At 37.8% G+C, this 27,170-nt stretch overlaps 1 protein-coding gene across 5 annotated transcripts in view; it reads left to right on the top strand.

Moving 5' to 3' along the window:
• SORCS2 (sortilin related VPS10 domain containing receptor 2) overlaps nucleotides 1-27,170 on the top strand; it is a 571,991-nt gene that overhangs the window by 472,457 nt on the left and 72,364 nt on the right. For all 5 annotated transcript variants that reach the window (XM_074904464.1, XM_074904468.1, XM_074904467.1 and 2 more), the window contains exons 6-9: nucleotides 6,320-6,384; nucleotides 8,547-8,665; nucleotides 12,822-12,911; nucleotides 24,422-24,601. In XM_074904464.1, coding sequence (XP_074760565.1) covers nucleotides 6,320-6,384; nucleotides 8,547-8,665; nucleotides 12,822-12,911; nucleotides 24,422-24,601 — 454 coding nt within the window. The remainder of the gene's footprint in view (nucleotides 1-6,319; nucleotides 6,385-8,546; nucleotides 8,666-12,821; nucleotides 12,912-24,421; nucleotides 24,602-27,170) is intronic.

Raw genomic sequence — 27,170 nt, 5'->3', positions numbered from 1 at the left:
AGAAACGATAAAAAAAGAGCACAGCAGCATCAGGGAGGGAGGAGTGAGAAAAATGTGAGAAACAGCCCTGCAGACCCCAAGGTCAGTGAAGGAGGAGGGGGGAGGAGGTGGTTCAGGTGTCAGAGCAGAAATTCCCCGGCAGCCCATGGTGAGGCAGCTGTGCCCTGCACCCAGGGAGGGTAATGGGGGAGCAGAGACCCACCTGCAGCCTTGGGAGGACCCCGAGCCAGGGAAGGTGGGTGCCCAAAGAAGGCTGTGAGCCTGGGAAGAGCACAGGCAGGAGCAGGCTCCTGGCAGGATCTGTGACCGCATGGAGAGGAGCCCATTCTGGAGCAGGTTCTCTGACAGGACCTGTGGCCCCATGGGGGATCCACACTGGAGCTATCTGATCCTTGAAGGATTACACCCCATAGAAAGGACCCATGCTGGAGCAGTTTGTGAAGAACTGCAGCCCATGGGAAGGACTCATGTCAGAGATGTTCATGGACTGTCTCCCATGGGAGGCAGCCCACACTGGAGCAGGGGAAGAGTGTGAGGAGGAAGGAGCGGCAGAGACAATGGGTGATGAACTGACTGCAGCCACCATTCCCTGCCCCCCTGAATGGCTGTGGGGGTGGAGGTAGAGCAATGGGGAACAAAGCTGAGCCTGGGAAGAAGGGAGGAGTGGGGGGAAGGTGGGTTTTTAGTTTGTTTTTTTGTTTCTCACATCCTACTCTGTTATTAATTGTCAATAATTAAATTAATCTTTCCCAAGTCAAATCTGTTTCACCAGTGACAGTAACTGGTGAGCAATCTCCCTGTCCTTATCTTGCCCATGAGCATTTCATCTTTTTTTTCTTCCCCTGTCCTCTCCTGTTAAAAGGGCGATTGACAGAGTGTCTTGCTGGGTACCTAGTAGCCAGCCAGGGTCAAGCCATGGCAATGATAAACCACTCCAGCTCTGCTGGGTGGATAAAGGTGGCAGGAAAAATGATTTTATTTAAAAGCATTTAAGCGTAGGAAGTAAATAAGTAGCAGCACACATTGGCTGTGTAGGGCATCAACTGAATCACTGAAGGTCTGTCTTTCAAAGCAGATACAAAGGCAGCAAGGCCCGAAAGACAAATCAGTCATAATCAAATGTATTTTTAGCCTGTATTAATCAAATCATAGTTTTGTGTCCCTGAGTAAACAGGTTGCCAAGAGTCAATACCATTTTAAGCTACTCAGTGAAAACACTTGCATGCTTTTGACTTGCTTTCTAAGGAAGGCAGTGCTCTTAAAGCCAATCGCTAGAAATCAGTCAGTATAAACTGGGAACTTGTTTCTTTTTGGATAAACTTCATATTCAGAGACTATGACAGGAGCAGATTGAGGAGACTGGCAACTTTTCAGGTGACCTTTGATGGAGGCTCCTGCACATCAGCAAGCAGGTTTGTTTTGATTTGGTTTTGGTTTCAGATGTCCAGTTTGAAGATGTGTCGTCTTTAATATGCACCCAAGTTAACTGCATCAAATATTTAACAATGAAGGGATCCATTGGAGGTAGAGAAGTTAGATGTCCATAGCAGATTCTACTTAATTAGTGTTTGCAGGCAACTACTCCCCTACAAAACAAGCCTGGACTACTGTAAACAATTAAGTGTTTCCTGCTTGAAGTAAAATATGAATCATAATTATCATGTCAGGGACTGATGCTTACAATTCACATTTTGAGATACATAGTGTTACATGTCAGTTGTAATTTTTGGTCATGTATATTACATAAATATCAAATTTCAGGTGAGTATTCGTGTTTTTATAACACTGCATGCAACTACAGTAAGAAAATACTTGGGCATTTTGTGAAGAAGAGAGATAGCTAAATAAAAGAAAAATAATTATTAAAATAATGGCAAAGGTCTCATAACTGGAATTCTTAACAGAAAATTTGAAACTCTTAGAATTTTAGCATAGTTATTTAAAAATATAAAATACCTAATGGTTGTATCATGGAGTATACATTTATACACAGAACAAGGCAGATGCAGATGTCTATTTAGTCCCTTCCGTTGCACTATTTTCATGCCAATATAATGCTGTTAAGATCAGTGGAATTATATGGTGGAGCACTAATGCAGATATTTGAAGAATTAGGTCATAAAATGCTACACTTTCAGGAGAACTTTCTTAAAGTCTAAAAAAACATATGCATAAGAAAGGGATCTACTGTCCCTCGGGAGACCAAATTCAGGCCTGAATGGAAACAAAGGTGCCCTGATTTCCCTCTGCTTCTCATCATGTTTTATTAGATGCAGCTTTACATTAGCAATGTTAGACATGCACAAAGGCTGAACCCAGGCTGAGGCAGTTTTACCTCTGCACCATCGAAAGGGGCTATGTTTCTCCTTTTCTTCTGCAGGATTGGTGCTTAACTTCTGGCATGATCAGGTAATTTAGGAAACAGAAAACTAATCCCTGCAGGACTAGTTTTCCAAAGAGGCTCAACATGGTGTCAGACAAGCACAAAGGAGATAATGGGAACTTATGTTCACAGGAAAGGGAAGGCTGCATATATTTACACCACCCTACAGTCAAGTTAGGCTATTTTAGTTCTGAAGTGTCGTAACCATGCTGTTACACGATCTGAAGTGCTGGTGTGTTGCACTTGTTTTATCCAGCATGGTATGCTTGGTCAAGAGATAGTTCTTTTCTTAGAGGAAGACTTGTCTGATCAAAAATTAAAGTTGCCTGAATTTCACTGGAGATTTCAATGGTTGCGTATAAAATGCTATAACAACCCAAACCAGAAAACTCTAGATTTAGTGGCAAGCTCTCCTTTAACCAAGTAAAACAAATAAACTAAGAAATGGTCCTAGACTGATTCAGATATGAACATTTTCATTGCAAACTACTGTGAGAAGAAAAGTGGGGGAATTCAAACCAAACCAAAAACCCTGCTAAAATTGAGAAAAACAGATAGTTTCTGAGAAAGCTCTTGTGCTGTTGGAGGAAAAAAGTTTAAAATTGTTCTGAAATGTCAACTAAAAAGGAAGCTGTTGATTACCAGGGTCCATTGTGTCTCTGCTTTATAAGACAGGAGAGTTCCTATCCTAAAGCCAGCTAAGGAACAGCAAATTGTCCTTGTGAGATGCATGCACACAATCCTCACACTGGTACAATTCATTTATGTTATGGCAGCAGTAAGTTTGTAAATGAAAATGCAAAACCAAATTTTCTTTCATTTCTCCCTCAATATGAAAAAACATATAACTGAACCTTTCTTTTAAGTGGATCATTTACTGTATGTGTTCCTGTATGGACATTGTTTGCCCATCATTTCAAGAAAGCTGTGTTGCATGGGCAGAGGGACCTAGAATGTGTTTAGCCTACATAGTGTCATACAACTTTTCCTTTTCTTCATGATGTAAGCACAAGTGAAATAACAGTATTGCTTTTTAAAGTACTATTGGCAGAAGAGTCAACTGAAACGAGTAGATTAGTTTACTCTTCGGGGATACAGCTTCATGTTCCCTGCATTACTTATACTCTGTTCTGAAGATTTTCTTAACAACCATGATAGACGGCATCTTTTTTTCAATAAAAGAAGAATGAACTGTTCCTAGGTGTTTGCAAGGCTGGATGAAGGGACTTCAGAGTTCAGAAATTCTGCTCTATAACTGACACTCAAAAGTAGACTTTGAGGGCGTAACATCTCGGTGAGTAAACTGAGTTTCTGCTGTTAACAGCTCATCTGTACAATTTAAGTACTGAAAAATTCAAAACAATTCTGAAATATTCTGCTTACTTAATTTATGCCTATCAGAAGGGATAAACTCTGCACTTAAGGGCTGCATCTCACCTGTTAGACTTGTCTAAAGTTAGAGATCTACAGGTATAGTTTAATGACAATTTCTTTTGGCAGCCTTGGGACTTACATCTTTTAAGTATCACCTTTAAATTAGACAAGTTCCAGTGCTGGGACCTGGCAAGTCCAATGGGACACCTGAGGTAGTGAAGGAGAGGCAAGATTAGGGACACAGAATGGTGTGGCTTAATCTGTTAAAGGAATGAGAAGAAATGCTTGTCAAACTGCAGCATGGAGCTGTCATCCTAAACCTTCTTTATAGTGAATGGACACCATGGGAGGTGTTCCAGATGGTTTAGGAGTAGAGGACTTACATTTTGGAAGTAACTGTTTTCCCGGTTAATGACGGGTAGTTTTAAAAGGAGGGTTAAGGGGAAATGTCTGAACTTTAGGGGGAAAGAGGTATTACTTTCTCCTGGCTGCATTTAAAAAAACCACTTCTCTGTGACTTATTAACATGTACTCAAATAAAGGTCTAAAGGAGAAAAGTAGTCTGGGTTGGAAACTTTCATTTTCTGTGTCCATGCAGTGCTCATGAAAACAGATCAGTTACAACCTCTTGCACTAAAAGATTACACTGGAAACAAGATTAGAGGCTACTTGTGCCAGCTGCCACTGTTAGAAGGAACATGGTAGATGTGAGATCATTGTCACTTCTGAGCTGTCGAAACAAGTATGAGAAGGTAACGATATTGACAAATATATCAAACTGTGCTTACAAAATCATGTGTGATAAATTATAGATGCAAGATGTTGTTTCAAAAGTACCCCAAAACTATCTTTGCATTATTGATGTTGTCAGGCTGAGCCTCAGAAAATTTCAGCCCTAAAGTTTCTGTTAGCTTGTGGTTCAGCTGCATGAGGTCCAGTGCAAGAAGTAAAATATTCAACAAACATGATTTTCTTCTCTCAAAATGCTGACTGCAGAGTTGATAGTGGGTTTGATTTGGTGTTGTGAATATCTAGAAAAATAGATACAGCTCACACAGCAAAAAAGTTCAGAGATCCCTTCCCTCTGCTCATATATATTCTTATCAGACTGCAGTAAATATAACATCTTCTCTGACTAAATGCGTTGCCTCTGAAATGCTAGAATAGCTTGTGTTTCAAGACCTATTTCTTAGTAAATACAAGATTTTTCCATGCATTTACTAAAAAAATTCCCACTAGAAGTTTCCTTAGCATCTAATGGCTTGGATTCAAGCCTCATCCCTCCCCCTCCTCTTCCTCCTTTAGACTGATCATTTATCTTATTAGGGAAAAACAGCATATGTGATTATTTCTGGTTGTTATGCAGTTGTGGAAATCATCCAGTCTCTTCCCCCTGGCCCTGTGTTCCCAAGGAGCCACCAATTAGCAAGTCTGAGTTTTAACCGCTCCTCATAAATCAATGCTATTATAATCATTAAACAATGATGTAATTTCAATCCAAAGTATAGCTTTATTGTGTTTGATTATTAATAATTGTATCAAAATGATAATTTTCTCTTAAGTATTTTAATGGGTTTTTTTAATACATGCATGCAGCTGCACTTTATCACTCAATGTATCTCCTCTGCGTGTCTTCAACTCACAACTGCTGACTTGATGGACTCTTACCGTGCCAGTGAAGAGCTTTGTGAAGAGCTCTGGGAGTGGGACCGGATTCTGCTTTGCTTAGTGACAGCACAACTGTCAGCTCAAAACTTTCTCTGCAGAATCTGCCTGACTAATGACAATGGAAGGGCCAGAAAAAAAGTGCAGCTGGGGTTGCTGTTCCCAGGTTGGGATGGAAGCCCTGGGGGTAAAAAACTCATCTAAAAAGATGAGTAAAAACTTAGTGTATTTGACATGGGAGATATAAAGTGAAAATCAGCCTGTATTCCCATTACACCTTTTCAAAGTTAAACTGCACCCTGATCAATTCTGACTGAATTACCTTCTCAGGATGTTCTTCTCAAAATTATTCTTCACTTTTCCTTTGTTAGAGTGGAATATACTCTTCTCTTGAATATACTAACCAAAGATATATCAATTTGCTATGGAAGCCATGTGTCAAGTTCAAGATATTTCTAATAAGGATGGAATCTAAGTATTTTTTAGCACTAAATCTGCCTTGTAGTCTCAAATGTCAAATGTAATTGCAAAAAGATGCTGTAGTGCTTGCCAGTGCATTTGTGTGTGTGCATATCTCTGTGTGTGTATATCTATCAATATATGATTATGAAGTTTTGTTTCCAATTTCATACCTATTTTTTTTTCTCTAGTTGGTCCTATTTGTATGCATATTTTAGTAAAAGAGATTCTAAAGAAATTTAAGGAAAAGCATAATGTCTAGTACAGAAAAAATAGTTTCCATCTAGACATTAGTAACAGGACATAATAAATGGGGTTATTTTAATTTCCCAGCTAGAATGTTAAAGCTGGTTAGTATGAAATCCTCTCTTTTCTTCCATCCACATAATTACTATTCTGTAGCTGGCTCTGCATAACTTGATTATATTATGTTCTCAGGGCCGTTGCTGGAGTTGACGGAGACTCTGATTTAGTTCATATGGAAATCCAGGACCCCAGTGGAGGTATGCAAATGAAAATGTTATCAGTTGATACCCTCGTGTATACTAATTTCTCTTTGTTTTAGAGAGTACTTTTTGGATTGTTTTTAAAAATAGGCAGAAGAGAAAATATGCAAGTCATATTTTTTCTCTGTTTATCTGTAGTCAGCAAAGCTGTCCTTTTGTATAAAAATATAGTGTATTTTTAAATTTACTTGTTTTCCACTCCAAGATGGATTGACGTCAAGATACTATGCTCCATTGAAAATGTCCATTAATAGTGCAATTTATTCTGGCAGTTAAACATTGAACATTTTTTCCTGATTTGCAAATAAAACTGGCAATACTGTGTTAGTGCTGGGTAAGTGTCTGTTGAAGTGAATCGTTGCATATGTCAGCCTTACTGCACTAACCACCATCTACCAGAATTTCCTCATGTTATAGTACCCACTCTACTTTGAGACTTCAAAAGGAAAAGAAATGAAAACGCAGATTAGCAGTCAGAATGTGCTGTACTAAACAGTCTCCATGATGCCAAAGGCTTGAATAGTTTCTTGTTACCAACTGTACTCTTGAAAGACAATTTAATTCCTTGAATCAGATCATCTAAGCTCCTGTGCTGTCTTAAAAATGAGTTGTAAAGACTATACAGTCTGATTCCCCTGATCCAGTAGCTTTTCCTCATTTCAACCCTATTAAAGAATCAGTCACCATGTTAAAATCTGGATGATGAAGTTTCTAAATCTTAGTGGTGAGATTTCTGAGATGTGGTGACCCCTATGCAGCCCCACCAGCTGCTCTGTTTAGAGACGGCATAAGAAGATTCTTCAGGAGCTGGATGGAGATTTTTTTTTTAATTATTTAACAGAAACAGCAGAAAAAAAGAAAAACTCTCATGAATTATCTCCTGGCTGGGTTCTCAACAAACTGACTTATAGTCAATACAAGCATTGTCATTGGTTTTAGTGGAAACAGCATCTTTGTACTACCTATCTGATGAAGAGCTATAATGCTTGTCATGTGAATTATGAGTAACTGCAAGACTTTGATGCCCCATGGCTGTGCTTGCTAAAATATCCTTGTGGTGATGATTTGGACATAAGCAGGAAAATTTTAATTGACTCTAGCTACCTCTTAAACAGATCTAGATTTTAAAACAAATATTTGTATCTAGTATACTGGTTTGGACCTTTCTAATTTAAAGTCATAAAGGTTGGAATACATTTACTATCACACTGCAAAAGTGATGAAGACCATGGGGGTGCATTATTTGCTCTTTTACACTGTATCTGGAGTGTGGGGAGAATTAGTGATCTGTACATAGGATTGTGTATATAACATTTTTCTCGCTACGCTTGGGAAAATCACCCAAGTACTTTGTGCTCAGAAGCTTGTGACAAAGGGTGAGCTGCACAGGGTTTGAATCTAGGAGAAGGTCTTTGGGCCATACCTGGTGTAAGATACGATTATTGGCTCTGCTCTCTCTGATAAGAGCAGATTGCATCAAAGATGAGGTGATCCTGTTCTAACAGCCCAGGCAGAGTGGGTATTCCTTGTCCATTGATAACTGGAGAGAAAGGGAGAGGCCATAGTCTCCACTGATGTAAATTAGTACAGGCGTTTTCAGCAAGGTTTTAGCTCTGAATATAGAAGTCCTGACCCAACAGAGCAGTTCCAATAGCATGTTAATAATGTGTCTTAACTCACCTACAGAGCTTTGAAAATAGCCTTTAAAATTCTGCACTGTCTGTTAAATGGAGTCTGATTCTCTTCTCACTTATCACAATTTTATACTGGGGTCGATCTATTGATTTTGGTTATGTTGTGTCAGGCTGCCATTTCTCCAAGTGAATAATTTGTCTCTGTGCATAGGTTAAGTGAGAAAAGAGGCTCCTTCTATTATCCCCACCCATGAATGTCTCATTCATCTAACCCCTAATCTCTCTGGACCAGCAGAATTTGGATAATAACAGGCTGCCTCCTGGGAATGATCTGAACTCTAAGCAGTTAATATATTCTCAGTACATTGGAGATTGAAAAACTCTTGTATGAGGGTTTAATATAATAATTTTACAACTAACTCACCTGGCAAAGGCAGCACTTTCCCTACATGAATAACATTTTATACTGCTTGCTGCTTCTTCCCTTGATAGCCCTGTCATATGTTCCTGTCTCTCTTCCCTCAGGTTATCGCTACATCACTTGCCAGATTCAAAATTGCTCTGATAAGACAATGACAGTCCAGTTTGCTGGTGGCACTGATCGGGATTCCCTGACTGTGCAGGATGACTACATATTTCTTCAGGTACTGCCACTTTCTGGATAGACGGCCCATTTTCAAATTCAAAACCAAAATTTTAAACAGTGCGGCAACACTGTAATATAGGAGCATGGAGAAACCTGTTCCAGAGTATGAATGCTGATTTATGAATTTTTACATGGAAAAAGCATTCCTTTATCAGTCAAAAAAACCAATGCATCTTTAATTTGTGTGACCAGTTCCCTATTCATACGGTTGATTTTAATTTCTCACTGACCCAGCTTTAACTATATTCATTTTTCCAGTGGATTGTGTAGTTCAAAGTTACTTTTTATAAATACTGTTTTGTGTTAGGCAAAATGCGACCCTTTTGTTTTTATGCTTACAACCTCTTCTGGGTCCTTTCCAGTACCACCATAACCCAAAAAGGCTCCCTAAGAAGAGTATCCAAGGGAAGCCACTGACAGAGTAGTGGCTCAGCTTCTTCATGTGGATTCTTCTCTGAAGAGGTTTTGCTGGGGAAGAACTAACCTGGCTGTGTGTAGGAAACAAAAGGGTAAAATGACCATAGCTGGGGATCTTGAAGCAACTTAGAATAGAATCATAAAATCATTTAGGTTGGAAAAGACTCTTAAGGTCATTGAGTCCAGCCATAAACCAAACACTGCCAAGTCCACCACTAAACCATGTCCCTAAATGCAAAGTCTACAACTTGTGATGGTCTGAATTACGTTGGGGTTATTTCATTCCCAAACTACAAGACCTGCGTTCAGAAACCTGGGCTCAAATTCTGTCAGCCTTATGGCACCAGTACAACTCAGGCACACTTGAAATTTTCATTTTATGTGCTTGGGAGTGCTTGTGATCTGAATCTGTCGGAGCTGCAAATTTTTCAAAGAATGATTAGGTCTTCCCTGTTTTTTAAGATTTTACTTGGGCAGTTGCTTGTACTTTCCTCAATGGTTGGTACAATTTTTCCATACTTTGATATGATTTTCTTGTTTCAAGGCTTGTCTATTTATTGACTTTTTTCAGGAAAGCAATATCATGGCAATGGATAGGTCTTCCCACCATTGCCTTGTTGCACATCAGATTGTTTTCTTTGCAGCTTTCCCCCACTTGTAGCTGTTTCTTCCAAAAGTATCTCTAAATTAATGGAGACACCAAAGATCTGTCCTCCTCTTGTTTGTCACAGCAGTTTCAAGGGTCCATATGGCTTAGAATATTTAGCACCACAAAGGAACAGCAAAATGGATTTGGGAAAGAGCTTTTGAATTAAAGTAGGCATTTTCCTGCTCAGGTCTAGCACTCATGGCACTCTTTTTGCTCAAAGGTATCATTATCTGTGCCTTCTCCCAGGCACACTCTAAAATCCATTTCACGGTGTGTAGAGAGTGAGAAGTGCTTCTCACCATGTGAACTTCCAGACTGCTGTGCTCAGCAAAACACCGGCTGCTTCCTCTTCAAGCATTTTGTTTTGCCAGACGTCTTGTATAATTGCAACTCGAGCTGTTGTTATTCAGTCTCATGCCAGGCATGGGCAGACCTAAAATGGAAGTGCAATCTGGAAACATGCTCATAAAGTAATAGACAGTTGTTACTAGGAAAATTATGCCATTGGTAATGTAGTCTCTGTAGATTTGAGACCTGTCAATGCCAGTAGATGAGATGTGCATTTATACCATGTAAAGGGGAAACATTGCTAGTCTTCTCCTTTCCATCTTATCAGCAGTAAATCACAGTATGTAACATAAATCTATCTTATTACTAAATTGGTTTACAGTTAGCCATTTCTGTATTACTGGAGGATAGAAGATAACTGGGATCCTGGAGTCACATCGGAAGCGCAGCTGCCCCTGAGGTTTGATGCAGGTCACTACTTACCTGCTCCAGTGAAAGCACACAGAGCTGCGCATCTGAGAAACAGCATGCTTTCAAAACCATGTGAAAATTCTTTTATCACTACACTAAGATATTGCCATATGAGTTAGAATCAGACCAGGGACTTCTCTTAAAATCACAGCAATATCTGTCAGAAAGAAGATGTGCAAAAAGAGAGGAGAGTTTGAGACTGTGTTATTGCCTCTAGCATGTCTCACATCCCCTGAGCTGTGCAGCTGTGAATCAAATGCAGGTCTGTGCTGCTAATCCTGGCCCAGCTCTCAAACTTTTAACATCTTAGAGGAAGATTTCAACCCCATTTCTTTAGTATGTCTCTAACCCGAAGAACAGGAACTTTCTAATACTCATTTCTTTTCCAGTTTGTACTGACAGTCAGTTTCAGAGGTGATTTTAGTAGGAGGATTAAAGTTTCAATACTGTTTTTAAGCACAGCCCAGCCTTTAATGTCACTGAGGCTTGACGCTAGTTACTTCGATTCTTTGCTGCCTTTCATCATCTTCAGTCATTTAAAATGAGTGACATAAAAAAAAAAAAAAAGCATAATGAACAAGATGTCTATGAAAAGATGGAAAATACTGCTATTTAACACTAATTAAATAGATGGTGAAGGTTTTGGTTTAATCCATTTTAACAAATCAGATTCCTAAAGGGCATCACCTTCTTTCTACCACAAAAAAAAAGGATATTAGTTTAAAGAAGGAGTGCAAATGATTACAATATTCAATAGTTTGATATCTTTAAAATATTCAGGCAGTTGGACTTGCTGTAATGCAATAACTTTATTTTTACCAAGCCAAGTTGAGTTTGCATGCTGCAGGGTAGCCTTTCTTTCAAATCAGCTTCCCTTTTTAAACACAAAAGTTGAGGAGAAAAGCAGTGAGATTGGGGTAGGATTTTAAATGGATTTCCTAAATCAACAAAAGAAGATGAGTCTGTTTGTGCTTCTGTTCAACCATCTGATTTGTCATGGACAACCAGAGAAAAATATTGGAAATGTCATTTCACTTCTTACTTTTTTTTTTTTTTTTTGACCAGTCCATTCCTGCAAAGAAGCCACCCTTTATAAACTTAGGGAAAATGACTGGCTAGCCATTACCTAGCTGTTCAACTGGGGAAAAATAATGTGAAAAAAATATGAAATATTATTTATCAAAGGCTAAAACCTTTGCTAATTTAATCTGATGGTTCTCAGGAGGCTTAGTTGGAAATGTGTCTATTTATATACCAGCAAAGATTTTGGCATTACATTTCTGACTATAAAAAACGAGGGAGGCTGTTAGTTGAGTATTTTCGTTGACATCTATTTAGAATTTTCCTTTTGGTACTTTGCAATAATATTTGTGAGGGTTTTTGTTTGGGATTTTTTGTTGTTGGGGGTTTTTTTGTTGGGTTGTTTTTTGGGTTTTTTTGGTGAATCAGGGAAAAGTCTTAAAATGACCACTGTAGCTGCCATTACAGAGGAGAAAGAGGCTAACGGGTAATAGTCATACAACAGTGTTTCTTTCAATGTACATTTCTGTTGGCTTTCTTTAGTGAAAATCTCCACAAATCCCCAAGTATTTTAACTAAAACCTAATCTGTCTTCAGTTCCACACATGCAAGCAATTGAAATTTGTGTTTTACCTCTCTATTTAAGCATACACCTGTGTCTTCAGGACATATCACTGACTTTTAAACTGGCTAACCAATGGATTCAAAATTGCAGCATTATCTTCCATGTGGCATGTCAGCATCTTGCACTGGGAAGTTTTATCCTCTGTAGAAAATATTAGTCAAATATAGTGAATGCTTTACATGCATGAGCATGATTTATTCAGGTTTTTGAGCTCTGCTTTGAGTTGTGCTGTTGGTACCACTTGCCTTTAATGTACCTGGTGTTCATAGGCAGTGTACCTCTTCCCTACCTCTTACCTGGAGGGTTCTGCTGCCTGGACTTCTATGAAAAGGCAAAAATGTGGGAGGCCAGTGTATATCAGAGATATTCGTAAGGATTGGGGACAAATAGATGCTGAAATCTCAGTTACCACCCAAGACAGCTGAAATGGCAAAAGAGGGAAGTAAATCACTTTTTTCTTCCTAAAGAGGAGGAGAGAAGAAGAGCTTGAGTCTACTTGAAGACTATTTTGTCACAATTTTTTGATTTATTCTTTTGGGAGTACACTGTGCAAATTAATTACATGCAGTAAAAGTATTAGCTAGGTATTTCAGTTGCAGGTTAAAAAGAAAAAAAAATCTTCCATCTCAGACTCTTTAGATTTAACATAAACTGTTCACAGGGTTCTGTTTTTCCTTTGTACAGACAACATCAGCAAATCGGACCAAATATTATGTGTCTTACCGTCGAAATGGCTTTGTACAGATGAAGTTGCCAAAATATGCACTGCCAAAAGTAAGTATACACGTTTTTCTTTCTATTTATATATTTTAGTCATCTTCTCTTTCTGCCTAAACTAGTTTTGTTCTCTTATTTTTTAAACCTCATTATTCTGAGATGACAATTTCTCCTTGCAAAGATTTCTGAATCCCATTTGTGGTATATTCTTACCTTACTGTTTTTATTCTAGGAATGTAGTATCTCATAAACCATAAAGGGCAAGAATTTATGATAGCTTATTTGTTAGTTTTTGAGCTTTCCTTCCATGAAGCAGTGCATCACACCCAATGGCAACGTAATGATACCGATCAAATGTTCTTTCAAGAATCAATTACAGTTTCATCCCACATGGTGCTTTCTGGTATAAGCATGAATCATAATATATGAGAATTTTACCAGCTGATGGTGCTTTATTTCATTAAAGAATCCCAATATGAACTTTGATTACTTAACAAAATCGCAAGGCTTGTTGAGAGGTTCCTTCAGTCTAGCATATTTTTATATTGACAGGGTTTCTATATTTGCATAATAAATCAGCAATAAAGCACAGACAGATATTTACATGTTGTCTAACTGATGCAATTAAATTTTTGGGCTGCATACAGTGTGTTTCCTAACTTTATAGTTACAAGGCTTCTGCAGTCCTGAAGAAAAATTACTTAGAAGTTTTAAAGACCCAGCTGGATAAAGCTATCAATAACGTGGTCTAGCCTCACAGCTCATCCTGCTCCCAGCAGCAGGTCGGTGTGGAGACCTGTTGAGGTTCCTGCCTTTTCATGTGATTCTGTCACTTAATTAGCAGAGAACTGAGACATGTTACCTTTGCATGTGTTGAATTGCACAGGTTTAATTCGTTGCTCATCTAGTGAAGGTTGGAAAAGACCTTGAAGATCATCCAGTTCAACCATTAACCCAACATTAACAGTTCCAAACTACCCCAGATCCCTCAGCACTATGTCGACCCGACTCTTAAACCCCTCCAGGGATGGGGACTCCACCACCTCCCTGGGCAGCCCATTCCAACATCCAACAACCCCTTCTGGAAAGAAATGCTTCCTAATATCTAGTCTAAACCTTCCCTGGCACAACTTGAGGCTGTTACCTCTTGTTCTACCACTTATTACTTGGTTAAAGAGACTCATCCCCAGTTCTCTGCAACCTCCTTTCAGGTAACTGTAGAGGGCAATTTGCCTTTGATTTTATTTTAATTATTTTCTTTTTAGTCTAAGTGGTGGTATGAAGTCTTCTGTTTTTAAATGTACAACATATTAACAAAATCCTCAAATCAAATCCTCAGATAACAGTTGAACAAGAATCTAAAACTTAGATATGCTCCTACTAGCACTATAGAAATAGCTATGTATTTATCTATCAATCTATTTTGACAAAAAATGTATAGCCAAGGACAGATAAACATATCAACACTTCCACAGAATTATTTCAGGTTTTTTAAGGCCTTCAAAGTAGCCTTTATGATTTCCTGGGGGCATTTGTAATTAGGAAAACAGCAGAAGAATAGTCAGTTTTAAATGTTAAAACATGCCAAATGTGGACATCCCAAGGCACTGCAGGCCATGGATGGCCCACACCAGGCAGAAGAAAACAAGGGGCAAGGGAAGAAACAAAGAATAAGCAGGGATCAAGAAAGAAACACTTCCACAGATGACCCCAACATCCTGCACAGCCGCCTGCCTCACTGAAGGAGTTGAGAGGAAACAGATTAACACAAGCTGGAAACAAGGCAGTTGAGAGTAGGATGGGTGGAGAAGAGGTGTTTGATTAAGCTGAGCCTAGAGAATGGGGAGGAAGGATGTTTCCCTAAGTGTTTGTTTATACAGGGTTTTTTTTCTCAATACTCATATCAGTAATTGGAAGTGTGTGTTAGCTGACAATAAATTAAATCAGGTAACAGTCCCCAAGTTTTGCCCATGACAAATTTCCTGAAGTCAGCACATTAGTGCAAGTGTTGACTATGCTAACTTGTGTGGGAAAATGTTGTGTCTTGGGAAACAGAAGGGCAGAAATCTTGTAAGGGAGACTAGGGCATTTCTTTCTTCAGCTTCTGGATAGCTTGTGCAGGAAGAATCTGTACCTTTCCATTGCAGTTTTCTTCTCACACCCAGTAATCTGCTGCATTTGACCAAGTCAGCGCTGTTTGTCCTTCTTGATACTGCCATAATGTAGAAGATGACATATTAATTCAAGTTTTTAAGAGTTGTACAGAGTGTTATGTTTATAGATGGCAGTTAATATTTGATGTGTGGGTGATTGCTTCAAGCATTCAGGAAAGTTAATTATTTTTAACAAGTTGGATGTGTACTGTACCTCCTTAACACATGCCTCTAATTTAAATATCAATATCACAGTACCCTGATTAATAAAGGGCATATTATCTGGGTTCAGATATAGCTGTCTGACAGATCTGAATAAATCAGTGGAGGCTGTCAGAACTCGAGAACTATATGAGACTGTTGTCTTGTAGGCATCCATGTTTGTAACAGGTGAGCTTGCATCAGTTGTGAAGAAGAGCAGCAAATGTTATGGGAGGGCTAGAGATAACAGCACACACTGGGTAACCTAGATTTCTGTCCCATGGAGCTTTGCTTGGCAGCAAAATCAGTTCAAGAAGTTCTCCACAGTCATGTATTTCTACTGCTCTTCAGCACTCCACGATGATATGATCTCTGCTGTGTTTGAGAAAACATACTGTAAACAATCAGTGTAGTGATTTCAGTGAAAAATAACCCTGAGAAAAGTATAATTTGTTTTTCAAAAAGCAGATCAAGAGGCAACTTGATAGTAGTGAAGAAGCCTCCTTGTGAGGAGAAAATATTGAGTCTTAAAAGTACTTTAGTGGAGAAAGACCCACTATAGATGGGAGCTGATTCCAAATTCAAAACTGAGCTCAACTTCTTAATGATGTCGGTGATTATGTATTTGAAAAAGTGCTGAGGCAAGTGACAGATATTCTAAGTTTTGAAGTTTTCATATAATAACTGAGTGCCTTTCTGGGAGGTTTGCTCTAACCATATAGATGTATCCCAATCCAATGTCGGGGGAGGTTTCGATACGAAGTGAATCTTATGCAGAAATAATTGTTGGAAGTTCTGTGGTTGGAAATATTGGAGAGAGCAATTACAGGATCTAATCGTCACTTCTAGCCTTAAAATGCATTAATCTGCAAAGGGTGCTTAGTTTACTGGGTATATGCTCTTACTGAGTGTGTTTCTGATATATTCAAAAAGTGTCAGGCATAACTCCCTAGTATGTCTATCGTATCTAGTCTGGATTGTTTGAAATGGTGCTGCATGCTGAATTCTTTGTTTTGGAAAATATGTTTTTTGTCTATTTATCCTCCTTTTTTTTTTTTTTTTTTTAATTGCTAAGCAGATTAACTCCAGGCTTGACTGCATAAATAAATTAGAAGTTAATGGTTTCATTTTGGATAGAGTCAATAGCTAGCTAGGAACAGGATGACTGTGTTTTTGTGTTTTTCCGAGTTCAGGCAGTTACCTGATGAGTGGAACGAAATAAAATGTATCTCTTTAACATTTTGATAGTGCCTCCAAGAGAAGTTTCTTTGGTATCTGCACACAACAGAGATGAAAATTTCACTTAGAGGCCTGGAAGCCAGGCATCCATTAGAACACTGGGGAATGTGAGAGATTTTAACTTCTTTAAAAGATACACTTTTTTTAAAAGTGATTTGGTACCTTTACATTACAGCAGAAATTTTAGATACTGAGGTAAATAAGATCACAGCTCTGAAGTTTTTCATTAGTCTGTATTTCAGTAAGAATCATCCGAGTGTAGTAGAAGTGTATCTTCCAGTACAATTTGAACAGAAGGGAAATTATTCGTATGAGCAAATTACTGATGAAATTTTGCAAAGAAGCAGGATATCAGCAAAGACGCTGGCACATTAAGAGTACATCTAGAACATGTGACTGTGGAGTTGGTGCTTTTATGGTGGTAGGAGATAAACAGAATGAAAGCATTTACAAAGATTTTTTTTTTAAAAGATTGATTAAAAACTAGCTTTTGAAAAATTGAGTTTCCGGGGGGTTAGGTATTAGATTTCTCCTAACCAGGAGCTTAAAGTGGGTCTGAAATAGCTATATTTCATTTTTCTCAAAAAAAATGAACGAGGCTTCAAAAAAAATCTCCTTCCAAGTGCTTTATGTCACTGGCCAGAGTTTTTGAGTAGTGATTGTCTACAGGGAAGGAAACCTCTAGCCAAGTCAGAAGATACTACAGGCTGGTCAAGGATGTGTCTAACAATATTAGGGGATCTGTGATGGAACAGGAGGCTCTAGCCCAAGGGAACAGAGCTGACCTCTTCAGATAATATTCTTTTGCTGCACAAATGCATTTCATGATGATTTTATATACAGAGATAGAATGAACATTTTCAGACTGACTAATTAGAAAATGTTATTGATGTCTTGTTTTCCTTTCGATATGAAGAGGTTGAAAATCTGCAAAAGAAGATTATTCAATTATTTTTATATTGTATGTATTTACATTTGTGTTTGTATTTGTCCAAATGTACCACCAAGGAGGAACCTAGAAAAGGATAAATGTTTGTCTTGGACATATCTCAAGTCCTCCTTACCTGTGAATCAAAAGCTGCTAAAAGAAGCTTCCAACTGAGCTTTACACGCTAAGTTTCTAGGCTCCAGCTCCACAGTGCCACTTAGGTCACCTTTAGCACCATAGCTCCACATATGTACAGAGAGAAGAGCTGTTGGGGGATATCTAATAAACAGAATTCAGATTTCTTTTTTCAGCTTTTTCCATGCTGTTGAGGTTTTTTTGGTTTTTTTTTTTTTTTTTTTCTTTTTAATTTAATAGTGTGTTTGATACTGACACTGCATTTGAATTGCATAGCTCTCTCCTGCATTTGACAGTAGTCAAGTACTGGCTGCTGCCAAGCAGGGTGTTAGCAAAGGTTGGTGAGACCATATTAAAGGCTGCTTATAAGCTTCCCAAAACCGAAGAGGAAAGTTTGAGCTGTTGTTTTAAAAATAAGTGGGTTTTAATACTACATTCCATTTTACCAAGATTGCTTGTTCTCTGCTGCTAAAACTAGATCCGAAGTTAATAACCTGTAGAAAGGGAATACCAAAACCAAGCCAAGAGAAGCAGGACTGCATTTGTGCATCAAGATGGCTGGCTAGGCATGCAGGAGTGTTCCAGGGAGATCTAGCAATCCCCCTGGGGCTGTTTTCAGCCTAGAGCAAGGGTTCAGGTGCCATTGCTGGGAGAGCAGGTCTGCCAAGGGGCACAGGCTGCAGCCCCATCTGGAGAGTCATCACACTTGTATTGCACAAAAGTTTTTGCAGTTCCGATTGCCCTTGCCTAGAGAAGTGTGGTGTGGAGAAGGATTACATTGGGTTCTGGTCCTTATTCAGGATTTTGAGTCATTCTTTAATGTGACTAACAAAAAAACTTGGAACTAGTTCAGTCAGAGTTTAAGCAAAGTATTTGTTAACAAAATTGCTGACCAAACCAAGGATCTGCTACAAATCATGGTAGTTTTACTGTTGCAATTTGGGAGAATTTAATTATTCTGAGTCCCCTTCCCACCTCTGGTAAAGTAAACTCCATTGTTAAGGATCTCCTTTTATGAACTGATACAAGACATCCATTGATTCTGGATTTGTTCATGCTGGCTACAAAATCTCAATGCAAGAGATCTGTTGTCTGTTATATCCTACTGCAATTCATAAAGTTTAGTTCTGAAAAGATACGGTGTGGTAAAAGCTCTTTTGTCTTTTTTTATCTCTGCTTTTTTTTTTTTCCCCAGTCTTGTGAAATAGGCAATAACATACAATTTTTCAGGTAACTAAGATAAAAGAGAGTACAGGGGAAAAATAAAAATAAAATAAGAAAAAGATCCTATGGACTTAGAAATAAGTTGGTCTTTAATGTATTAATGGTAATACCAATCTTCTATACATGCCTTTAATAAACTCCATATATTCTTTTTATTTGATTATCACCTAGTGCCTTTCTGAGAGGCTTGAAACAGGCCCACCTCTTCCATGCCTCAGTCTGAGATATACATTGCTGTTTTAACCATAGGTTTTCTCCCAAACTTGTATCACTCAAAAATAGATATAACACTATCAGGAGTAAATTATTTTGAGCAGTTTTACTTTTTCTCCCTAAATAGCCATCAGTCTTTTGAAGCATGTATTTCTTTCTCTGTCGAGCTCCTTCTTACCATAACTTTTTCAAGGGTTTCTTAAATGGGCCCATTCATTAACAGCAGAAATGTTAGGAGAGATTCCTGCAGCCCTTTTGTCCTCAAAATTCTCTTGGGGATCTGGCTGCGTGAAGGTTGGATTATGAAATACTGAGGCTATGAGAGCTCATTTAGCAAGGCTCTTAGTCTCCCAAGAATTGTTTCTCCATTTGGGTAGCTCCTTCACCACCTCTGCTTTGCCTGCGGTTGTTCCTCTGTGCCAGGCAGAAGAGCCATTTGCAGCTGCAGCAGGAGTACTTTCCTATTCTGAAAGTCCATTGGAATGGGTGCTAAACAAAGAATAAAGGGGAACAAAATAGAAATACAGTTACCAGTTGCATTTGATGCAGAAGTTATTCCTTTTCCAGGAGGTGTCACGGCAGTAGCCAGTGAAACCTGAGCTGTAGCAGGTGTCTGGCTCCCTGGTTGTACAAATCCATCTGAGGTGGATTCAAAGGAACTGTTCTTTTCTTCAGAGTGTGATTTTTATTGATTTCTCTCATTGCCCTGTTTTACTTGGCCAGGCAAGGAAGATTAGAAAGATTATCTTTATGTGCCACGTAGTTACCTTGATTGTGTTTAAGAGATTACAGGGGTATAAATGTGGTGCATCTGGAGGTCATGGCTGAGACTACACAGCCTTGAATGCTTCTATCTGTTACGCTTCTGAAACATTTATTTCTCATGATTCTCTGTTTAATTTATCACTTGCTTCAGGTTAACCTGTTGCCCAACCACAGTATTAAAAGATTGCAAAGTTGAAATATTTATTTGTCTGGAAATTGTTTACTTTCTTTAGCATAGTTAAGAAACTTGAATTGAAAAAAAAAAACACCCACAAACAAACAACAACAAAACAACCAAAAAAACCCCAAAACAAACAGAAAAAACCCAAATCCTGTCTTTTTAATAATATTTTTAATTGTATCTGTAACATTTCAAGTAATCTCAGTAATGTGTGTTTTTATTTTCCTCTGTTTTCACAGTATCGTAGACAGTAGACATGGAAAGGATCCTGAGAGGTCCTTTTCCAAAGTATGGTCATCTGCCTTAGACCAGTTCTGACAGATATTTGTCTAATCTACTCTTAACAGAACCCAGGGATGAAGATTACTTTACCTCCCTAAGCATGTATCCTCAGTGTGTATGACCAGGCCCTACTATAGAAGGATATTCTGATGTCTAACCTGAATCTCCTTAGCTGTGATTTATACCCAGTATTTAACTCCGAGTAGACTTAGAAGACAGTTTCTTCCATTTCCCTTGGGGTGACTGTTTACATCATTTGAAGGCTGTTTTCTGTCTACTTTCATCCTCCCATAGGAAAATGACTCTGTGGATGTGATTGCATAGTGGATTTTACAGCACTTTCAGGCTACTTTGGCTATCTATGGCCCTGGGTTTGTCCATTGTCTTGGATCTATGAGTTGTTAGATTAGTTGTCACAGATTTTTAGTGATGAACTTAGACATCCATGCTTAGTGAGGTATAACATTACCCAGTAAAAAGGAGAATGAAGGAAACATTGTGAGAAAGGAATTTGTAGAATATAGTGCACAAGAAGTACCTTATCAAACAGAACACAGAGATCTCATGGAGTTTTGGACAATACAGCTAGTAGCATCACAGAACTGCAGAAGCTTACAACCTAAGATGATGAGATAAAATAAATGGAGAACACTGGTACTTGGGAATCACATTCTATCACTGATATGAATTACCATTGGTGATCTTTGGAAAAAAAAAAAAAAAAAGAAAAGAGAGAGAGAAGTGAGAATAGTGAGCGTGGATGCTTGGATCAGCAAGACATGGAACAAAGCAGATATGTCAGACTGTGCAGAGCAAAAGTAAAGTAGTAGAGAGAACGGATATCCATGGAGGAATGGGCATGCCATAAAGGAAATGACGTGGTTTCTATGGCAAATCTGGGAGAAGATTCTGCCTTAGGACACCTGAAAGTACACAGACTCTATCATTTGAGCATGGAAATGAAGGGAAAGCACAAGAGCTCAAATATGGAACATATACAAAAAAACCAGCCTGGAGATAAACAAAAATCTGAGTAGTGACAATAAGATATGTTCCAAATCTTAAAGATCTCTAACATCAGTAAAGATGATCTTTATAAATTAATTTGAAGAAATCATGTGTAAATAGCATAATTACAGAAAAATTAGATGATCAGCAGGACTTCGAGTAGCCTGCACAATGGGGAGGGAGAAAGCAGGAGGTCCAGCAAGAAGGCAATTGCAGTAGTTCAAGCATGAAATCATCAAAGAATAAATGCTTTCCTTATAGGATCTGCTGAGATTACAGCCTAAACTAGTATCTGTGGCCATGAATTAAATAAAGCAATGAAAACTTGCATTCCCTCCATCAAGATATTTCTTCTTTCTCAGATGTCTTTACTAGTTAATTCTTCAGTGACAGTAAGTTCTGACTGGCAATATTTGCTGACATCCCATCTTTATGTGCTCTCATCTGTTGAACAGTGAGTAGCTGAGGTGAAGGATTGGAATTAGCACACTGAAGACACAGCCTCTGTGTTTGTCAATCAATTTCTTCTTCCTCTGTTTAAATTCACCTTTCCAGAATAGGAATAGTGTAAGAGTGACATGAAAGTTTAGCTTTGTTTTAGCTAGATTTCCAGCAGTCTGTGTCATCCAGGATTTTAAAAGATAAATTTAAGAATAGGGCATGAAATTTGCAGTTTTCCTTACTTTGTCTATTAATTTTTCTGGAGGATTATATAATATCTAGAAAGAAAATGTTGTTCAGGATTAATGCAAGGTAGTAGAACTGAAGGACTGATTTGCTTCTTGAGGGCAAAGAAATCACTGTGAAAAGAAAATAGGAATAACACTGAATTGGAAATCTGAAAGTGTAAATTCTGAAAGGAAGGAACAATGTCCAAGGCATGTAAAACCAGAATCTATTAAGTTCTTGCCTCAGAAAATAATTGGCATCTAGCAGTCTGAGTGTATAAACCTCTTCCTTGGTAACAGTTGCTGCCAAGATAAAAGTAAACTCTCATTTACTTCAGTAAACTTCTGCATTCCAGTCCCTCTCTCTTTCACCTGATCCCTCCAATCTGCCCCAAATTAATTTTTCTGTCTTTCTACACCACACCTTTTGGCTCTTTGTGTATTGCTGCTTCTCACCCAGCAGCTCCTAGCCCACCCTGAGATACAAGAACCACAATTGTGCCCGTCCTCCCAGCTCTCACCCCTGCCACACGGGCCACCCATGCAGCCACTGCCACCCCGCCAGCGCTTGGGGCAAGGACAGCACCTTACCTACACTCACTGGAGATTTGCATTTGTTTATGGCACTGTATAAATGTTTCATTATATTTTTAAATAAATATGTATATGTATTATATATCACCTAGTATATATAATAAATTATTTTATATGTTATATTTGCATAATATATATAATTATATATAAATGTAGGTGAATTTTACTGATAGTTCCTGGCATTGCAGGAGAGTAAGGGTTTTCTAGAGGCTTTCACATAAAATGGAGAACTGTTTCTTTATTCCTTCTTTTGACTTTCTGCTTCACTTCCATCCTTACTTATCAGATAATCAGGGGAGCTTTTCTCACACTGCAAAAGAAGTGAATTCAGTATTAGATGTGGTGTAATGTGGGCTACCCAGCCTCACATGGCCATGGCTGAAGGCAGGAGATGAAGCATTCTGTACACTTCAAAGGCTTTTTAAAGAACCTGTTGGGATCAGTTGCTGTGTTTTGCTGGTATTTCTGCCAGACTCCCTGCTTCTGAGTAATTTGTGAGTATAAGGAAAAAGAGAACTATTCACGGGATGCTAAACAAAAATCTACTTTAGTACATAGTTCAACTTGAAAGTCTTTGAAAACAGCATTGAGCTGTCATTGACAGGAAACTTCACTTAGGCTCTTTTGTATTGAGATGTGTCATATATGTAAAAATAATTTAGCTAAATTATTATTTATTTAATAACCATATTTGTTCGTAATAAAAATCTTTCTCTTGTATTATTTCTATTCTTGTCTTTTTTAATCTAAGTGCCTCAATCACATCATGCATGTTGCCTAAAGCATGACTGACATGCTTTACCAAGTATTCAGTGTTGCTCTGTTACTCACATTTTCTTCAATCTTAACTGGATTCTTACAAAACTTGTTTTATTTCTCTCTTAGAGTTCTACAAAGTTGTTTTCCTGATTTTTTTTTTTTTTAAACTAAATTTTACTCCAATTCACGTTATTTTGACATTTTGGTAGCTTTATTTAATATTCACTCCATTGCCTTAGTTATTTTTACAGTAATCATGTGACCAGAACTAGATACAGTATTCCAGTTAAGTACCAAGGTCATAAAGAGTTTACAAGCTTACAGTCTCCATGACTAGATGTCATTTCATGTGTAGTCCCAACATCTGCCTTTATGCTGCCATATCCTATTGCAAACTCTTGTCCTTTTTTTCTGTTTGCTAAGCTTAGTTCAGTGTTGCTAGTTGCTGATTTATTTCTTCTGTTTAATATTAGTGTTAAATTATTTTCCCCAGCTGTGCTTTGTTTGTCTGAGAAGTTTGGAGTGAAGAAGCTGGAAAAACTGAAAGCAAGCTCTTCCAGTATCCAAGCCTGAAATTCTTGACAAATAAATGCAGAATGTTGACTCTCATGTTGTTACTGTTGAATATTTAAGTGGATCTGTCTACAGAGATAGATAAATTAGCATTATGTACTATAATATACATGAACTGCGTGCATGATACGTACTATTTTTGTGTGTAACTGCTGTAAATTACATCTGATCCTCTTTGTGCTATGTTATGCTTTACCCTGGACAAAATATTTCTTAATTCTCTAGGTACCTGAGGATTATTTTTTAGACTAGCTTTGTTTATATTGTTTCAGTCTTTCATTGACTGTCGTCCAGATTTTGGAATATTTACTGCTTTTTTTCTTTTCCTTTTTTTTTTTTTTTTTTTTCTTCAAGAAGTCTTTTCCCACAAGAGTCAAAAGAGATCACAGCTGTTGCACATTCATGAGTTTGGTCTCCACTAAGCTATTTGCACTCTAATAACCTGTAGCCAAAAGGCAGTGACTGACCACCTCAGAGTGGTGGGATGCAGCATGTTGCATCGGTACGAGATTACTGTTACTGAACTTTCAGATACATTTCTTCCCCCCCTACCCTGCCTGTGGTATTAAACTGTCCAAGCCAACTTGTTTGTAAAATAAAAATGATGGAAAAAATTAGTCAATTTGTACCTTATTTTTCTACAGGATTTACAGATAATCAGTACAGATGAAAACCAGGTGTTTGTGGCTGTTCAGGAATGGTACCAGACAGACACGTACAATCTCTACCAGTCTGACCCACAAGGTGTTTACTACTCTATCCTGCTGGAGAATGTCCGGAGCACAAAGCAGCCAGAAGAGAATGTCCTGATAGATATTCTGGAGGTAGGTTTTTATCTCTTCCAAGGTGTATAGTCTGTGTAGAGTTTTAATTTTGATTATGAGTATAATTAATTTTACAGTTATATATTTTCACAGTTATTTTTACTACTATCTTTACTAGTATCTATTGTTACTACTTACATTTTTCCCTCTTGCCCTGCTAACATGCTGTGTGCTTTAAGAACTAGATTCTTGGTATGGGGTTCCATGGATGTACAAAACCAGAATTGGCTGAGGGTTGTTTTTCAGGTTTTTTTAAAAGATATCGGAAAGTGAAGTTGGCAGCAAAATTTATTATTGAAGTAAGAAGTTAGGCAGCTGCCTACATACAGCTTTTTCTTTTAGGTGACTCTGATACACTTCCTGACTTAGAGCAGAACATCTTTTAGCCAGTAGGGTCTTAAATAGTAATCCTGTGAGCCTTGTGCTAAGTTGTGTCAGCTCTGACAAGCAAAGAATCAACAAAATTAGATATTGGACAGCAAATCCACTTGCTTTCAGTAAGTGTCTGGTGCCAGTAGCATTTGCTATGAGACAAATTCTCCTGTAAACAGATCTATCTTGGATTTTAACATGAATGCACTTGGCAAAATAAAAGACTGAAGAATATAGTGTTTTGGAAGAGTAGCACAAACTGTTATCAATTCTGTTCCTGTGGACAGCAACGTTTAAATGTAATAAGGTGTACATTTGCTCTGATTCTGTTCTTTCGTGTAGAACATAGGACTGGCCATTATCAAGATATTAAACTAATGGACCTTAGGTTTGACCCAGTTTGGCCACTGTTACACTCTAATCTGACTGGTGTTAGTTGTTTTGGTTTTTTTTAAAAATAAATCTTTATACGTGTACCAGACTTCTTTGGAAAAGGTTTGTAGTAATTCTGAAGTCATGCACTTACAGAGATGTTAAATGACTCTTTTTGGTGGGGGAAAACAATAGTAGTTTTTTCCTCCTTATCTCCTCCATCTTTGTTTAGCTTTTTCTTTCCAAATGGCTATAGTACAACAAAAAGGTCTATCATTACCAATGATTAAATGTCTGAACTCTACCTTTTTAGAAATGTAACACATATTGCAGTCCTTGAGAACGGGATTTTTTTGGTCTAGTCTGGGATTTCTCTCTGGGCATTTTAATGCAAGCATCTCATCTTGGGAAGAGGAATTTTCAGTGCAACATAGAGACAGTCCAATCTAATTTCTCGTTCCACCACCAAGTAATTCTCCTTAAAATTTGCACTGTTCATTGTCATTATCATCTGCTAACCTCACTTCATCTTTTACTTGTACATTTGCTATAAAATCTTTTATAGGTTTCTACCTATCTGCATTCATTTTCTTTTATATAATTTTTTTTTTTTGGTACCATATTTCTTTTCACGCTGCATGTGTGAAAGGGGAATAATTCCCAAATAATTGTTCAAAGAAGGAAAGAAAATGAAAGGTAAAGTATTAAGTGACTGTCCAAAAGGAACACGCCCTTGAAATTTGTGACTGTACAAAAGGAATATGTCCTGAAATTGTATTGAGTGCTGCCGGTGTGAAACACTCACAAAGTTGACATAGACATGTTTGAAAAATGAGCATACTATTGTAATACTTCTAGATTGGATCTTGCTGTGACTCCTCATATAGATAAGAGCTACACAAGTTGCAGTACACATTCTTCGTGTTTTGTTTTTTGTTTTTTTTTTTTTCCAAACAACAAATTGTATTTATTTAAATGCTAATCACAGTCTTTTATTATATAGCAATATTTTGGGATTTCAGTAACTGCTTCTAATAAATACTGTAGGACCATCTGAACTGTGCTTCTTGCTACCAACTAGTATAGAATATTGTTTAGCTGTAAGATCAGTAATGTAACAATGCAGCAATTAATGTGTCGCAGAATACATAGTCATAGCAGAAAACCCATTTAGAAAATAGGTTTATAAGGTACAAAGTGTTTTTCTAAGAGTACTGGGGAACAACTAACCCCTGAACTGTTTTGGTAAATAGGTGCTCTGAGAACTAATCCAAAAGTCCAAAGAAAATCAAACTAAAGGTACTTTTGAATTTGTTTGTGTTCATCTGGCTTTGGGTAGCTACTGGACTGTTCATCAGAGTAACTGAACACTCCACAATATGGAAATGTTTTCTTTTCCATAGTACCTTATTATTAATGTGAGGCTTTTCCCTTCTTGGTATAAAGATACTAATCTCCCAATTTTAGATTAGGGAACTGAGTCAAAGAGTAGAAAATAGAGAAGAATTTGGGTGTCTCGCATCACAGTTGAATCTGGAAGGTAGATTAGAGAGCTGTCCTATGGTAGAAATGGTGTATGAGTTGATATACATTGCCAAGAATTTTTCAGAAATTCAAGGAGCCTCATAAATAATCTCAAGGAAAACAATAGCACTCTTAAGGAAACCTTCAAATAGAATACAAGATTTTATCTCATGCCATTGGTGAAATATGAACACGTAACAAATGTTAGGGCTAGAACTAAACATATTAAGGTGCGATTACCATCAGGTTGCTCCTAAAAATTATCCTCATTAACTTTGTCACTCTGAGTTGTAATCATTTT

Source organism: Athene noctua, chromosome 4 (assembly GCF_965140245.1).
Source record: "Athene noctua chromosome 4, bAthNoc1.hap1.1, whole genome shotgun sequence".
In the NCBI taxonomy this organism is placed as follows: domain Eukaryota; kingdom Metazoa; phylum Chordata; class Aves; order Strigiformes; family Strigidae; genus Athene; species Athene noctua.
The sequence above is the reverse complement of the archived record's forward strand: the minus strand, read 5'-3'. Positions and strand labels throughout refer to the sequence as shown.